This window comes from Cottoperca gobio, chromosome 5 (genome assembly GCF_900634415.1).
Source record: "Cottoperca gobio chromosome 5, fCotGob3.1, whole genome shotgun sequence".
In the NCBI taxonomy this organism is placed as follows: domain Eukaryota; kingdom Metazoa; phylum Chordata; class Actinopteri; order Perciformes; family Bovichtidae; genus Cottoperca; species Cottoperca gobio.
The window spans coordinates 11880113-11898130 of record NC_041359.1 but is presented as its reverse complement, the minus strand read 5'-3'; the positions used below and the strand labels follow the sequence as shown (position 1 = coordinate 11898130).

At 39.5% G+C, this 18018-nt stretch overlaps 1 protein-coding gene across 1 annotated transcript in view; it reads right to left on the bottom strand.

Annotated features, from left to right (window-relative positions):
* cpne5b (copine Vb) overlaps window positions 1-18018 on the bottom strand; it is a 104766-nt gene that overhangs the window by 14920 nt on the left and 71828 nt on the right. Inside the window, exons 8-13 of the mRNA XM_029431775.1 lie at window positions 11776-11879; window positions 9835-9939; window positions 3190-3231; window positions 2948-3023; window positions 1373-1426; window positions 785-846 (exon numbers count right to left, since the gene is read on the bottom strand). Of these exons, the coding sequence (XP_029287635.1) occupies window positions 785-846; window positions 1373-1426; window positions 2948-3023; window positions 3190-3231; window positions 9835-9939; window positions 11776-11879 (443 nt within the window). The remainder of the gene's footprint in view (window positions 1-784; window positions 847-1372; window positions 1427-2947; window positions 3024-3189; window positions 3232-9834; window positions 9940-11775; window positions 11880-18018) is intronic.

The window sequence follows — 18018 nt, the reverse complement described above, 5'->3', positions numbered from 1 at the left end:
TATGCATTTTAATAACATTTTAATGAAGACTCTACAGATATATTATACTTCTAGTAATTTACTCTCAAAAAACGTTCTATAATAGTTTGCATGTCCCATTAATCCTTTTAAAGAATCATTAAACTTTTTTTTTTACCCCTTATTATTTTAGCCTGTAGGCAACACACACTGTACTGCTACGTTCACTTCATACTCACCATAACACACACATGCTCTCGCTCTCTTATCTGCACTCGCTAGCGTTATAGACGCAACCTACGTGAGTTATTCCTTTAAGGGGTTTGCTACTTGTACATCTAAAAACAGCTTCAACTTAGGGCCAGCAATACACTGGCAGAAACCCCGGACAGGTAATCACAATGATCCTTTAAAGCTGCTGCAATATTTTCATATTAACAATTGCTCAAATGACTAATGCGACTAATGTGAAAGAAGTCTCCAAACTGCCTGGCAGACAAAGTTAGCGACTACGTGCCGAACACATGGTGTAGCATTTAGCAGCTAAAGAACTACATATGTTTCTTGAGAGTTGCTGGAAAGTAAAATAGACCTGAGTGTAGAAACTAACTTTTGCCAGGTGGCCAGAAACACAATATTTAAAGCAGTCCTAGCCGTCTGTCCCTCTAATTTCTCTCCCTAACTGGTATTCCATTGCCTTACACCTGGCTATGTTGTCTTTAGCCACATTATGTTTGTTTTAATAGGAATTGCAGTCATACAAGGAGGTAAAGAGGTAATTTCATGGATTCTTTACGTATGTATGCAGACAGTCATTCCCACTCACCCTCCTTTGATGTAATCTAAGAACGTGAACTCTGACTCCACAGAGAACGAGAGCAGGGTCACCTGTAATTAAAAATAAAGAGAAACATTTGATTAAACATGGTGGGAATTATATTTTCCTTCTAAATACAAAAACACTTCCCCAGCTTGTTGTGGTTTAGTCTCACTTTAGTAATTGATGTGAGCCGGTTGGTTTCTGATGACTGATTAATTTACATTGCCAGAGGAAACGTTTAAAGAGAGGATGAGAAGCATTTGTATGCATTGCTTGCACACACTGCTGGGTGAGAAAATTGGTGTCTCAATTGGTTGATGGTGTCGCCAACTCTGATCTCTCGGATCTTCAAAATCAAGTGCTGCAGGGCCTTCATCTTTCATTTCTTCTCACTTAGATACTTAACTGCCACCCAAAGTACATCTTGCGGCTACAGTATATAATGTAGCATTTATTGCTTTATTCCTTTTTTCACAACATATAAAGCACACACTGGCATCTTCTTCCGAGGAGCCAACACTTGCTTGATTAAAAAAAGCGAGAATTGTTAAACAGAAGAGAAGTAGGTGAGGAGCAGTGCCAGTCCATGCTCACCGTTCCAGAGTGGACATATTTCTTTTTCTTCATTTTCTTCTTTGTATTAATCACCTAAAAAAAAGAGGTACAGGTGATCTGAAATTAGTGAATGAATAATAATATATACATTATATAAACATTGTTGTATATAAAACACAAATGACTTTATGTAAATGTTTGTATACAGGTGTGAAAATCAGTGTCAGTAATATAATATTTGAATTGTTTTAGTTTTGCCAAAATTGCTTACAAAATCTTACAATAGTAAATTATTAATTAAAATACCCTAACATAAAAACAGACATGTGCAAAAAACAATTGAAAAGTTCCGTCTCAAAAACAATCTTTTACAAAAGTCGGTTTTCCTATTCTAGCCTCGACTAGCCTTGAGTGTCTTATACACGTCAATCACACTGTTACAGGGGTCACGTTTGGAAATTCAGACACAAATCCAAGGCTACAAAGAATCGATGGTTGAGACAGGCTCAAGCTACAAGACTTACATTTATTGTACTCGTATTGTAGCAGAACAAGAGAGAAAATTCAATCTGGAGACCAAAGACGTCTCAGCTCATTACCTCTATCCTCTATGGCTGCTGGGCATGAAAGTGACAGCCCCTAATTTAACATAGAGGGATGGCAATTTGTCTGACACACCGAACAATCTGCTGATGCAAAACCTAAAGGGCCTTTCAGTCTCACTGGGAGGTAGAGAGGAATCAAGAGTAGCGTATAATGGAGCTGACATCCAAAAGACAGGTATTTGTCCTTCGGCTGGAGGCTACCAACAGAAGCCTGAAGGTATTGGCATGTCCTCCTTTATGGTGAGATTTTGACTTTAACTTCCAAATGTATTCATTTTTTTACAAGGGTTAATTTTTAACAGTGGCCTTCACACTCATAATCTTTCAACAGAAATGTTTCCTCATAAATTCACATAATAATTTCTGTTTTGGATAAAATAGGAAGTAATTTTGATGCCTTGCCAATAACCCTTGGATTCTGGGACATTTTAATGAGTTGGGTTTGTAATTTGAATACACAGCGGCATTGTGTGCTATTAAGGGACTGTTAATCTATCCTGTGAGAAGTACTGAGAAACTGCTATTATCAATCTAAATCCCTAGATTGTTTTTCTATTAATCCTGTTTCAAGCTGCTTCTAATAGCTCTTTTCTATCTGTGTCAGCATCCAGGTGATTCGTGGCAAAGTAAATCTAAAAACAATTGAACATTTGACATATTTAATTGGATGTATTACTGCTTGGGGAATTAGTTACACATCCAATACACTCCACCAGGAGCGACATGCACACATCCTGTACCATACAAATGGCATTTAAAGAAATACATTAGGATTGTACGGTATAACTTTTTGGACATGTTTTTTGTAACTCTTGAATAAATGCATTGGTTTTCCGCAGGAGTAGAAGATGGAACGGAATGTGCTAGTGTAATGGAAAACAACGATGATGCCAGATAGAAATGTCATTCGTGTCAGAAATGGGATCCAAGACGCGAGACGTAGTGGGACTCCAGATCTCAGAAGCCAACAGACACGTTGTTGAATTGTGAAAATGTTGAAATTACTCACCTCATACACATTGAACTGGCTCTGCCCCCGAGCTAGCTCTCGGTAGCTGGTTGTAAAATCCCCAATGAAGTCATGGCTGTGAAAAGGAATACAAAGAGAGAAAGACCAGTGAGTGAGAAACAAATATCAGGTACAAATACAGGAAATGATCGGTTCCTCGGGTGAATATTTCTGAGAAACTTTACGTTAAACTTTGCATAAGTTTGGATTCCTTTTCAATGGAAAATTGCAAGTACACTCACCTGCCATCCCTATCCCAATCGTACACCTCCACCTTGATTGTTCTGGTAAGAAAATCAGACATACACACAATCAGTTTGATTTTGAAGCAGCATGCTAGTTGGCAAACGATCTTACCACAAGGTCTATTCATTAGCTCGTTCTGGAGCAACAAGGTCTATTCATTAGCTTGTTCTGGAGCACACGATCTTCCTTAGCAGATGGAGTTCACCCAGTTGTCATGGAATTATAAATGAACTCAATTTTAAAGCCAAGGACTAGAAGTCCCAAAAAGGATGCACATGCTCAAAAGCAAAAGATCAGAAGCTCCAGAATGGATCCTAATTCCATACAACAAATGTATCAGTCTTCACAAACATGATGGTACTGCTACAATGGTGTGGCAACGCTTTGGCGATATTGGGGATCTTGCACACAAGATTAGTCAGCGCAGAACATTATGTGTATTGTGCAAGGAGAGACATTTTTACTTCAGCTAAACTGTCCTTTTATTCGTTCCTCGGCATGTAGAAAGAGCTGTTCTCCAGTTTTGGCATCAGACCAATGACCTCTGAGGCACAGCGTTTAAAAAAAAAGGTGCCATCTGGAGATTTATTTTAAACGAACAGTGTGAAAAGGAAGTGGTCTTTACAGAAATACATTTTTGTTTTTGGTTTTGTTTCAACTGTGACACCAACATGTAACACTTTTAGAGCAATTGAGTAATACAGTGCATGTTTGAATAGGTGCTATAGTGTCGTCACGCTGGGGATGAAATAGCCGCTTTCCTCTGCTACAACGTCATTATCATAATTATGGCTTTTGTAATTAACAAGGAGACAGAAGCCACAGGTGTGTGATCCTGTTTCATGTCAACACTTTTGAGCCTTGGAATTTTCTGTGCCAAATACATACGGCGAATCATCACTTTTGAGTGCTACAAGGAAAAGGAACATTGAGGATGTTTATTTATATATTGACCAACAAGTTTGTTGTAGAGTTTGGTGTGTTAATGACTGAATGATTCAGTGGATCTTAAGTAACCGCATGGTGTCTTATTATAACTTTTTTTTAACATTATACTGGAGTCCATTGATATAATTGTATTTATAATTAAGTGTTTTAAAATGGTGATAGGGGAACCCTGACATCAATTAAAAACGATGTTACTTTGTTCTAAAACTGGGATTCTTTTCAGTTTCAGAACAAGGCTGAGCAGCTGGCTCAGAAAAAGTCAACTTCTATAAAGCACCTCCTCCAAAAATCCTAACTTGCGGCACACGTTAACTTTCCCCATTCAAAAGAACATCTGAAAAAATCCACTCTGATGACATTTTACACAAATGCAGCAGAAACAAAGTCCCTGCAGAATGAAGACGATGCAAGAAACATGGCTCTTTGAGTCATTCTTGAGTCATATTGATCTCAGCCCCTGTGTCTCCCCTCTCCTCCCCACTTCGTCTTACACAAGTACTGACACCAGCCCAGATCCGAAGAAAATGCAAGCAAGCGGCACATCAGAGACTCTTTTCCTGTCACTGAGGAATTGAAAGATGCCTGAAATAAGCCCGACTTCCTCCCTGCCACCTGGCTCTGTCATTCTGTGTTGACAGTTTGTTCTTTTGAGGCCATCTTCAATGCTGCGAGAGAGAAAATATGCACCTAGGTGGTAGGAACACGATGCTACTCGTCCAACGTGGAAAAAGAGAGGGGACAGGTTGAGGTAATTTAGATACAGAAATATACAACAGAAAAAAGTCACTCATCCCAAATCCATACGCAGTGCTAGCGCTAAGTGTGGATGTTTTAATGCACGCCATGTTACTCAAAGTACCAGGATGCTATCATCATACCAGCTCAAAGCATTTGTCATCATTTTATTTCAAATTCTAACTCACAGCTTCATCAAAGTACTCAGGTCCTTGAATGTCCTCTTGAACTCCCAGAACAATATACACTCCAAAACTAATCTTCCACAGATATCTTCTCTTCTTAAGCATATTTAATTAACTTAGAAATTCTTCAGCTCCAATTACACAGATCTGTCTGTGATCTTTTGCCAGGGATGGAAATAGACTATGCTCGAGTCACCGAGGCATGAAAATGAGAAAGAATTGATTCTTTTAATGTTTTTGATTGATTATCAGCATACAAATGTATTTCTTATGTACCACCTACACAGAGGAAACACAGTATACCATCTGTATGAGGGATGTATATATGCTGTACAGTAGAGAATTTGAATTAACATTTCCAATATACGACAAATTGGAAGCACCTTCCACTCCTCTTCACACTCCCTCAGTTTCTTCTCTTTGACTTGTTCTTCTGGAACAGGGCCTTTGACATATTGGATTTCTGTTTTTTCTTCTGTGTTATTGCAAGTATACTTGCTTTTACTGTATTATCTGTTATGGCCTTCATTTCTCTTCCTATCCTCCTCCCATAACCCCTTTACCTAATTTGCTTTCCCTCCTTGTACTGTAGATTGTACTGCAGATTGCGTGTAAGTTTTCTCGCTGTCAGCAGAGACTTAACTCCAGCCACTTGAAGGACAGTCTACCTAATTACTACGCCACCCAGTCGCCACCCAACACAATTGGAAGGTGGAGGTTTTTTTAGATTGCAAGATATTCTTAAAGGTTACCTACAAATCTGACTAAAATATGGTCGGCAGATAGCCTTTGGCGATGATTCACGTCTGGGATTTATGGGTGTTCTTTGCTAGAAATAAACAACACTTTACCAATTACAGATTTTTTGCACCAACAATTGTGCACGGTCCAGTAGCCTTCAGCATTTGTTCATTCTCGTTTCAAATATTTATGGATGTTGCCTTTGCGGCACAAGAATCTGGCCGATATCTGATACTGAATCTATGGATCTTTAATGGTTATAAGACACATTATAGCTTTAGGATACCTGCTCTCATTACGTTGCCAGGTTGTATTTGAGAAATGTTTGTGGTGTGAATTCTAATAACAAAGATGCTCAAAAGGTTCAAAGTTTGTCTCTGAGTATTTTATTATAAAAAATTCTTTCTGCAGAGAGGATCAGAGCATGCAGCACAAAGGTCTGTCAAACAATGATACCGTGTGAGGAATGCGGTCTCATCTTTATACACCTCAGGGGTCAAGAATAGGGCAAAGAAAAAGCACTGTTGACCAGACCTGGCTTTGATCAGCCTGGTCATTGTTTGTTTGTCACAGCCCCCCCCAGCACTTTACATCGGCACAAAAATATGAACGGGACAGAAAGTCAGACTAAATGAAGCGCAGCTGTCAGTTCCATCCACATCCCACAGGGACCTTCATTAGTTTTAGGATACAAGACTCACTCAGTGAGGCCGTGGAACAGAAATAAAAAAATTGAATTGAAAAATCTGACTGAAGTGCCTCCCACATAATGAAAAGAAAACAATCAAAAAGCCTATCAGAGTTAATGGCACTAGAGTGCAGTACTATTTTCAGGTGTCTATGCACCAACGCATATTTGTCTGGCTCGAGAAAGAAAGTCATGCAATCGTCTGGAAGGACTCATTGTCTCAGAGACACCTTTACTGATGTCAGTATGGAGAGCAGAATGCCCCTTTCGTTGAACTTGCTCCAACTTCTCCTTATGCCCTTTGGTGCATCTAACGAGAGGAACATGTCCAAACTAAAGCACGGATTAGATCTAGTGCAAAGTAAATCAGCAGTAGGTCATCCATTGACATACTTGAGCAAGCTACTACTCTCAACAGATAGAGGTGCTTCGATGCTTTCTCCAGCATGTGCTGAAGGGAGAGAAAGTAGAGTGAGTGCCAACTACGATAACGAGCAGTTGGAGATACACCTCTTCACCCAGATACAACAGCAATGCATGTAGCCTTGCTCCTTATGTAACTCTCACTGTTATTATGTAACTTCTATTTATAATTTAGCAAGTTCTTTTTGATTAAACCCCAAACCCTCAGACGTGTAGTCAAAGCAAATAGAGACGTTTGACAAGAGTGTTCTCCAGAAGCTCATATAGAGCAAGAATAAGTAAGGAGACAACTCACCTCCTTTAGATTATCCCTGTAAATGTGTTTCCTTCCACATTTTCAATTTGTGAATTAAAGAACCTGGGTTCTGCTTCTTCAATGGTTTAATGGCACCCGACTGGAGAATTAGCGACACTAACTCTTTAGATTCTCTTCATAGTCATATTCATGGAAACTTAACAAATGTCAATTAAACCCGGAGGCTGTGTGAGTTTTTAGCTGTATCTAAATGTCCAGACTTCCCCGTTTCCCCTGTGAGTGTCGACGGCTCTCCAAATCCACAATTTATCTGCTTGAGTCTTCAAGTGGTGTCAGACTTCCAGAGTGACTTCGCTAAATCATGTAGATTTGTTTGTTATAATCTACAAAGTTAGACAGGCAGTGGTTGGTTTTTGTCTGTCTGCGATGTGAGGATTCTCAGTTGAGGGTTTAATGTGAATATAACTTTAGCAGTGTTGCGCATCACATATGAAGGGAAGATTAATAAACTATCTTGAACTATGTATCTTCAATCCAACTCCATGGAAGCAATCAAGGTCTTAAGTCTAAGAACTAAATGTATATAATATTTTTGTATGCTATTTAAGCAATACACATGTTGATTTTTCTAAAAAGGAAACCAATTCGTTTTTTCTTTAATAAAGCAAAGTATTTGTATCTGATTATTCTATTAATCTGTGGAATAATCGGTAGAATTCTCTATTACTAAAGTAATCAATGGCTGCAGCCCTGCTCAGCTGATTTAGAGTATGGACAACACATCACACATTTCAAATCACTGAATGCTTTCCTTCCAATGATGTAAACAGTAATTACATAGATTAAAAATAATTGACAGCCTTAAGAGCCATGTGTCTTGCATAAATACAGTTTGGATGATAATGTACCATCGCAGAGTTTGAAAAAATCTATTAGTGGGTCTTAAGAACTGTATAATTATAAAGACAGACAGACCTTCCCCCTTGCACCCTCATAGAAATATAAATACAAAAAACACTGACAGAAAGTTTATTCCTCACCCACACACAAGTATATAACCTGTTTATAGCGCTGTCTTGGTGATATTTCAAGACTTGCAGCATCTCAGGCTGCTGTAGCTTGTGGCTTGTCACATTTAATTATACTCTCAAGTGTGTGTGCACATATTTTTGCAGGGCGCAGGACAGAAGTACCTTTGATGCCCAGCTCATTCTCTTGTGTATGATTGGCCCTGACAGGGTAGTGACCACTTCTTAAGCTCATGTGTGATTGGCTGGCTCTTACAATTTTACCTACTATTTCAAAAGTATCTAAAGCTCCCTGAGACAGCCCCCGTCAGTAGCTCTGTTACCTTCTCTCTGTTTGGGATTTATCTGAGTTTTCTGAGCACACACCAGGTTCTCAGCATTCTTGGTAATTGGAGTTTGACTGCATACAGAGAAGATAGGACAGACCTCTTTGTTTGAGATATGAGAAAAATGGGGAACGGCAGAAAAAAGACATCGTATGCCACATGATATATTCCCCCCACTAAAGTAATCTGTCAGTCACTTCTTTTTCATCCTCCCTGACAGCTCCTTCATGATTTAGCTTGTTTTCTTTCTAGCACTGTCTTTCAAATTAGTGGCAGGCAGATAAGCTGCGAGAAAAATAAATGAATATCCCCTCTGACACGACATGTCTACATTAATTATATGCCAACTGTGAAGAGCAACCTATCATTATTTTAGATATTTAGTCAGCATAATGATATACTGTTTTCTATGTTTAATGTGTCAAAGTAAAGTGGTCATAAATAGACCAAATTATATTAAGACCTAGTATGATAAGAAAGGAAAAATGCATCATCAAATTGGTACTTACTCCAAATATAACCCGGTTTGGGTGCTTAACTTGCATACAGACAGATGTAACCTTTTACTTTTTCTAACATTTTGACCATTAGTGCGGGGAAATATAGTGATATGTACAGTATGTATTGTTAAAAATACATAAAATCTATCTTATATTTGCTTTTTTTTTAACATAATCTGAAATAACGCAGTATGCAGTGTTCTATGAACATCGCTGGGTGAGGTCAATAGTGAGCTCGTTATACTGATATTCCAACATTGTTATGATATTTCGGAGTTTTGGAAAGGCTTCATTCTGTGCAGGGGTTTAGTTTAACCAGTTTACACACACTGTTCTCAGTGTAACTAAATGTAACTGATTGTACGTGTTATAATAGTCCATTTATAAGGCTCAGATTATATCTGAGGAGAATCGGTCGAAGAGCTCATTGGAGATTAGACGGGCTCATTGTGTCTGACCCGTGCTAATCTAGCAAAGATCGATACAGTGGGAGGTCCGAAGCGCACAGCAGCCAAAATAATGTGACAGTACAAAGAATTAGAGACTTAATACTGCACTATGTTGAATTGATGTTTGCTGGTCAAACTCATCGACGCTCAGTCAGTCAGTCAGAGAGATTTTCATTAAACCCATGAAGGCAGTTGGTAAATTGAGCCAACAGAAATCAATGAAGGCAGAAGATGTCAATGGGGTCGACTTCCATGTTGTGTGTGCAATTGTTTCTCTATGTGTGTGTGTGATAAGGTAGAGATAGAGGGGATAAATGAAGCCATCAGTGACAGGATGGTGTGGGGACGGCTGCATTGTTTACCTGTCGTAGTCTCCATTGCAGAGCGCTCGTACTGGGATAGTGAAAGGCTGCCACACTGGATTTAATGTGTTCTTCACCACCTCAGTTTTATGGCAGATTGTAAACCTGGAGGAGGAGGAGGAAAGTTAGGAAAATATATGTAAAATAATAAAGAAAGACATTTTAATATGATTTGTTAATTACACAAGCCAGGGAGAGAGATAAATATGCAAATAAGGGGAGGAGCATGCAACTGAAGAGACGGGGACATGGGCAATTTTGATCGCTGTCTTGCTGAGTGCATTGCATGATGGTTAGTTGCCCAACATGCTCTGGAGGCTCGACTGCGCGAGACATGGATATCTCGCTGGACAAAGATGCACGCAGTATTCAGAGCGAGTTTTGATTTATTTTAAAAAGAATAGACACAAGAATAGTCACATTAATTTGTAGTGTTTTGCCGTTGTTGCCATCACTGCTGCTGCTGTATATTATCTTCACTTGATTTTAGTTTTATTCTTATGCTTTATTTATTTATTGTATCTCTTCACTCCTATCTATACTCATATTCTTTATTTAAGTAGCGTTTGACTTAACCTGTTGCATCCACTTTCACAGCTACTTTGCCGTAAGTCGATTCAAGCCAACTCCAAGCTCTTCAACTTCAGACAAGCTTTCTGATAGCTCCGCCAGCTGCAAACGGCTACTCTTGTGTACTATTGAGGCAAGCTCATCTAAAACAAGCTTAATGTCCTAAATCCTACAGTGACAGGAGAGATGCTTTAAATAAGGCTGTACCCAGCTTTGTTTATCGCTTGGCTTTAGACCACAGAGAATCATTTTATATTTCAGTCTGGCTTTTAAATCCTTCCCCTTCACTACAAGTGTGGCAATGATATGCAAATGCATTTCTCTGATATCTAAAATTCTTCGCACAGCAGAGTCACATACATTCCTATCAAGTTCCTCCCAAATATCCTCTCGAAAAGCAACGAGGCGTATCACAATTTTCCCTTTTTTTTTTCACCCAAAGCCTTGGATTACTTGTGCTCCACTTATTGCCTCAAGCTTTTTAAAACCATGTTAGTCCTTTAGCCGCACAGGCCTCTGATTTGTACCCCCCTCTGGCACCATCAACAGATACTTCTAGCACATCTGTGGGAATCCATTTCCCACCCTGTTATGTATAAAAAAAAAAGAAATACTGAGAAAAGCTGGAAGACGGCTAATGAAGCAGTTTCTAAAGCATCTCCGGCTAGATGGGGCTGACGCTGCCACTGCACAGCCCCTTGGGAGGCTGAACAGCACTCTGGGAAGGCGTGAGGAGATGGGGGAGTGTTGTGCATCCCGATGTGAGTTGCCTTTAGAAACTGACAACATTTTTCCTATTGATCAAAAATCCAGATTGTGTTTTTTGATTCTAGCTTTTCTGCTTTTTTTTTTCTCTCTTTCATATTTGCTCTCTTCGGTTCATTTATTTAAGGAAAAGTCATGAGTCAAGAGTTGGGTTGTGTTGCGAACAAGATACTTGCCTCTGTATGCAGCTTCTTAAATTGTCCATGCTATATACATATATATACATATATATGTATTCTCACCACTCTCTTCTCTAATGTTCCCTTTGTTTTTGCCTCTCCCTCGTCACCAAATGATTCACATTTAATTGTTTTTTATTATGTTACTGTAACTTTTATGCTATTAAAAATGGATTTTCCAGTTTCTCATAGGAGCCAATGTGTTCTGCTTTAAGAAAGGCACCAATATCTGAATGTTTTCTTACCGTGGACTTTTGGGAGCTTTGGTAACACAAATCTTCATCAACTATCGTTTGAATTGTGTTTTTTGATAGCATTTACTTTATTGTACCAGGACTACATCTCAGTGGTTCATCCTCATCACTGGCAGCACGAGTATTTTTCGAAACACTGGACGCAACAAAAGTAAATCACATCGAGCACTCACGTTCCATCCTCGTTGCTTCTGTAGAAGACCATGAAAGGGTCCGACTTGCCAAAGAAGTCTTTCTTGTCCAGCTTGTTGGCACAGAACTGCATAGTGGCACTGTCCTGAAGGGAAGCATGGAGATGTGGGGAGAGGCGTGTGAGATAGGTTTGGGGGGAAGGGTATATCATAACTTCTCCATGACTAAAGAATGGAAGATATTATTTATGCGCCCTATTTTTCTTTCCTTCCCCTGCTTCTTCTCTTTCATCTTCTCGGCTTACAGAACAACAGCAGATGGAGGAAGCCGTTTGTGCATTACACAATATGATGTGCTGATGAATAACGCATGATCATCTTTATTTTTCACAGAGAAATAAAAGAGATTTTGACATGATAGTTCAGTTAATTTACATTTGAGCAAAATGTGTATTACAAAGTATAAAGAAGTGTTAACCTTTAGTCCTATCATCACCAATACAATAGCCAACTTCAGACGAGTAGAGGGGCATTTACATTATACCAATAAGTGGCATTTTTAGACCCCAATATCCCACAACTTGCACATACTATATAAATAAAAAAACAACACCAACATTGATTGGGATGCAGTGTGGAACCACCAGTTGATCCATGTCAACATATGCCATATAGGACATACTGGACCCCTCTGAGGAAATACATCACAAAAGCCATTCCCAACCCTGGCTGCTCTTTCTGCTAGCCTGAAGAACATAGTCTGACAACGTGAAAGTGCATGCATTTTGGGATAAAATTACTTCAGTGATATTAGGACATGATTGGAAATAAAATCCATATTGCCCCACTTGTTCTGTTACTTAATGATGACTTTCATTTAAACGTGTTTGAAAAACAGGAAAATCCAGCTTCTTGGCTTAACTGCAGCTAAAAAACTGATCCCTCCTCCCTCGCTCAGTGTTTAGCATATATGTTCCAGATATAGTGATGCTTGAACTATTCACAGTAACGATCAACAAAGCAAAGTCCTCTCAGCCTTTGGAGAGATGCAGGATTACAGGTGTCCGACATAATGATCTCGGTGGGTCCAGGGGTTTTGAGAAGGTCACTATGTGGGTGGGTGTGGGCGGACGGGTATGTGTGCGGGTGTCGGAGAGGGATTATCGGATAGTTATTCTGCATCAGTAATATGTCTATGGAGATTTAGTAGCACTAAAACAGTCCCTCTGTACCACTGTGAAGGAACTGATGAAGTACAAGATTATAAACTGTGAATGGACATGATGGAGTAGAAGACCAAATGAAGGTTCAGTTCAGTTGGGTGATTATTTCAATTTCTTTTTGTGTCAACATGTCGCATCACAGCCACCACGTGTCACCTCTTAACTGCTGGAGACGAGCACAATTGTGTTTCAGCAGGGCGTGTAAGAATAGTACGACTCGATGTCCAGTCCAGTATGTGCTCACAAACGAGCGTACAGACAGTGTGTGCGCCATACAAATATCCAAAAATGTAACACAGCTGCTCTGTGTAGTGTGAATGTCCACACTATGAGCTACTGGCAGTCAGCCTACTACACACTCTGGCTTTATCTATAACAGCATAATGGTGTGTGTGCCTGTGTGGTAAAGTATGCACCCACCTACAGTCCTGCTAACGTTAGTGCCAGCTGCTTACCAAGTCTGATTCTACCCTGAGTAATGGTCATCAAGCTAACCTCTTCTGATATCTGTCATAGCATCTGGGAAGCAGAATAATGCCTCCGAGAAATATACAAATACAAAACACAGTTTCTGCTTTGGCCTTTGTGTTTTTCTAATATCTTTTGAGCATTGCTTTTCTTCTTGCTTTAGCCAAATAAAATGATGATACACTTGTTCTACAGGTTGTAGCACCATATGCGTATCATTTAAGTAAAATATTATGTCGTTAGATACAAACCAAGTCAAAGTTTTTGCTTCAGTAAGCAAAGAATTGCAAGATCAATCCATATTTGTCAATAATATTAAGGAAATTAAGGTTGCAAATGAGAGGAGAGAACTACAAAGTGCAAAAAAGTCAAAAATCCAACACATTAATTATAAATGGAGCGACGTCGACTCCAAAATATCCACGTTTTTTAAAGGCACACAGTCTGAATCAGCAGCAGTGATGCAGATGTTAGCTCTGCTGGTGTTAGCTCTGTAGATGTTAGCTCTGCTGATGTTAGCTCTGCAGATGTTAGCTCTGCTGATGTTAGCTCTGCTGGTGTTAGCTCTGCTACTACGAGCAGCCAGAGTGCAGCTCGTCTGCTGCTGGTCCAAGTCCCGACCAGAGCGGTAGTGTTTTAACATTAATTCAGATTAGTTTTATTCATGGTGTATCCTTGGAATAACATTAATGCTTTCAAGCAGTGGCTGAGGGGGGGGTGGCGTTTTTTTTTTTTTTTTCAAGCAGCACTTTATAGCTCAGCAAATGTTAACAATGTTAACTTTATCCAAGCGCACTCGTCCTTTCAGCTCGTGCAGTTTGGCATGTTTTGTGCTGTAATGCAGCTCGAGAGCCTTTTTCGTGACCGCAAGCGCGTCTGCACAAACTAGGCACACTGGCCTTTTACTTCCACAAAGAAATAATCGTTCGTCCATTTCTCCTGGAACATTCTGCATCCACCTTTCTCTTGTTTACACTCGCCATGCTGCGTTCATTGTTTAATATTGACGTTTTTTGACATGATGTGACCACCTGATGACACGTTCCGCTCGTGTTGTGTTCAAGGACCCTGTTCTGGCCAGGTAAAACAGTCAGTCGGCAGTTTTATTCTATATCTGACTATATTTGGATTTATTTCTTTGGAGTAGATTTTTTGCGTGTGTTTATGAATTACCTTGCGGGCCGTACACACAAACGCCCCCCAAAGACACGTGAACCTTCTAAAATATTGCTTCCAGCGCCCACCCCTTGGGGGTGCTGCCGCCCCCGTTGAGAACCCATGTTCTAGATAGTTGTAGCCTTAGTTGTGCATTTAACCAGTACTGACAGTACTGTCATTTTTTAAACGATACCCAGCCCTACTCTACAGTAGCAGTAGTTTTATTTTAAGTACAGCATGCTTCTTCTCTGCTATTTTGATATTGCCCTTTATATGACCAGACGCTAGGAATATGTTATGCATCCGTTGGGCATTCGTCAAAGACGTTGGCCATTCGCTCTGATACATTTTGTATAAGTACGTGATACGCTATCAATAGGCTCTGTATACGCTCATATACGTTGTATATGCTCATTTTCATATGTGCCAGCATACGTTTCTGCCCTACGGATCTGTGTGACAGGGCCTTAAATGACTAGAATTGCATTGTATCACTAACTTTTTTATGTACAGTGGTATATTTATATGAAGAATTAACTGTCTGAAAGTGACCCAAGGCTTTTGTAGGTTCAAAAGATGAACTAACGAAGAAACATGTTTTGCTATAATTACCCTTTATATAAATCAAAGACCAGCAGCCGATGCTGGGAGATTAATTCTCGCTGCAAACCAACTCTTATTTTTTATGTTGTAGTACACCCTCTCTCTCTTACAAATAAGCCTGATTGTGCTGTTTTTCCACCAGTTTTTTAACATGAAATGTAGCTCTTTTAACAGCTCCAAATATAAATCACTTGGCTGCTGTTGAGGCTTCTACTACTTGTTTACTATTACCCCTTCCTGTTCATGGCTCTCCTTGTGTGGTGTCGGTTAATCTCTGAAACACAGTGGTTTCATTACAGTATGTTCAGATGCTGTTGTCGTCAGGGCTCGAGGCCTTACACTGGGCTGCCATGGTGCCACTAATGATAGCTTAATAGTTTTTTAATGTTGCAGCTTACACCTTGTGTTCTGGCTGTGTGCCGAGTGGCAAATCAGCAAAAGAATGTGTGCGAGTGTGCAAGTGTGACAGACTGTGTCTGAGAGTGAGAGCAGGAGAGTGCACATATGCCATTTAAATTCCTGCATGCATCTTACCCCAATGTCCTCACTGTGTCTTTATCACTCACAGCAAGGCACCGTGCAGCACAAACATCCCTCTGACACACTCATGATCACATCCACTCCACTCCGGCAACGACAGGAACTTTATCTGTATTCCTGCCCTCACCCCGAGGACACACACACACACCACACGTCTGCCATTTGACAAATCCCTCCTACACAGAAGACTCACTCTGTTTGATTCTCTTAAAAACACTCCTTTTAATCCTCCTGGGGAATGTTGGCAGTCATGATTGACACACAAGCAGTTGAATGCTTATGTCGTCTGAATATGTGATGGTAGAAATACTTGCTGTAGCAAAATATTTAATTTCTGTTGCTTTCTGTCTTCTATCTCTAGATACTGTGTGACTGTGTGACTGAGTGAGTGAGTGAGTGTTTGTGTGCATACATTAAAATAATCTGAAGACTCATATTGTTAAGAATGTTTCTCCAGGGCTCAACTATCCACAGGCTGAGATTTACATCACTCCCATGGCTGAGGTGCAAGATACTGTGCAGTAAAGGAAGATCACACCACACAACGCCCTGCCTACTCCTGCCTGCATGCACACTATGTGCATACCTGTAAATGCATATAACATATGTGCAAGCTAAAAAATAAAAACAGACATTATTAATGAATTCTGCATCCATACTGTTTGTTATTTACTGTGTTTGAGTTTGTAATGTCACAATATCAGTAAATGTAGCTGCTAATTAAAATGTATGGATGGGATAAATGTTGAATCACTACCAGAAATTTAGCAAATATGCAGCATGTGCTCTCTGGGATTTACTGTCGACACCTACTACAGCAGATCAAAGGCAAGACCGTTGCATGGCCCAGACGGGTTGCTGTGGATTATCCTGCTTTAACCTCACACTTTCTGTTTCTCCAGCATTCATTCAGTGAAATACCCTAAATGGAGTTTAACTTTGTTGCTTTGTTAACTTACTACCCACTGGTGTTAACCACAGTTAGGGCTGGGCAATAAATCAATATTCTATTGATTTGAGACTAGATATCGTCTCAGACTTTGGATATCGTAATATGGCATATTGTTGTCTTTTAGTGGTTTTAAAGGTTTCATTACAGTAAGTGAAGTTATTTTCTGTCACAGCTGTTCTATTATTTGCATTTACCATCTTTATATCCATATTACTGATGATTATTTATCAAAAATCTCATTGTGTAAATATTTTGTGATAGCACCAATAGTCAACCCTACAATATCGATATCGAGGTATTTGGTTAAAACTAAAGCGATATTTCATTTTCTTCGTATCCTCCAGCCCTAACCGCAGTATGTTTAGTCTTATTGGAAAAAACATTTTAGGTGGATCAAGAGGAAAATAAATTACATAACATCGGGTATTAAATAAGACATTACATTTCTTGAACAAAACCGTTACTAAATTAATTGCCATTTTCATCTGTGTTCAAACTATTAAACTCAACACATCATACCCTCATTTCATTTTGATGATGAAAATGACAGTTACTCAGTGAGTGCTGCCTCTAACACCCAACTGTGCCAAAGTGGATAAAAGCAACTGCTACTGTCATTCAGTCAGATTCATATCAGTTTCACATAAAGCTTATTAACTGTAAACACAAGGTTTCAGTGTGTTTGCTTTAGAGGAGTTAAATGAACTTGCTGATCGAGTTGCTCACAAAGTAAACGCAGGTTTCGATATTCAAAAAAGCAGAATTTGGCGTCAGCGAGAGGGAGGACACATCAGGAATTCTCTGTCGCCCTAATAGACACATAAAAGCATTAATGGTGATGGGATGTGTTGAGGATATTAAATATTCATCTGCTCCTACCTCATTAAGGTGCTGTGGCACGAACTCACACTCTTGCAAAGGTCTGTGATCAACAGTCATTTGCTAATATGGAGAGAATCAGAGTATCAATATTTAAAGAAGAGGGCCAGGCTGGGGAGAGACACTTTCACACCCTCAGGGGTGTAATTAAGGATTGTTTGTGAGAAGGGAGAGTGTGTGTTACTGCAGAAAGAGTTATAGATGCACTAATTAAGACAGAAGAAATGAGGCGAAGACACGAGGAAAGGTAGTAAAACTATAGTGCGAGGGCCAAACCAGTGCATTTCTATTGTAATATAATAAGCATGAATCAGTTTGAGCCAGTGTGTTTGTGTGTCTTGGGGTTAAATGTGTAAAAAAGATATATGGCAAAGGCGAAAAAGAGAGGAGGGGAACGAGGGGAAACAAGATAGTGACTCAATTTAAGGCCAAAGTAAACACTTTAACATGATAATAAATGGC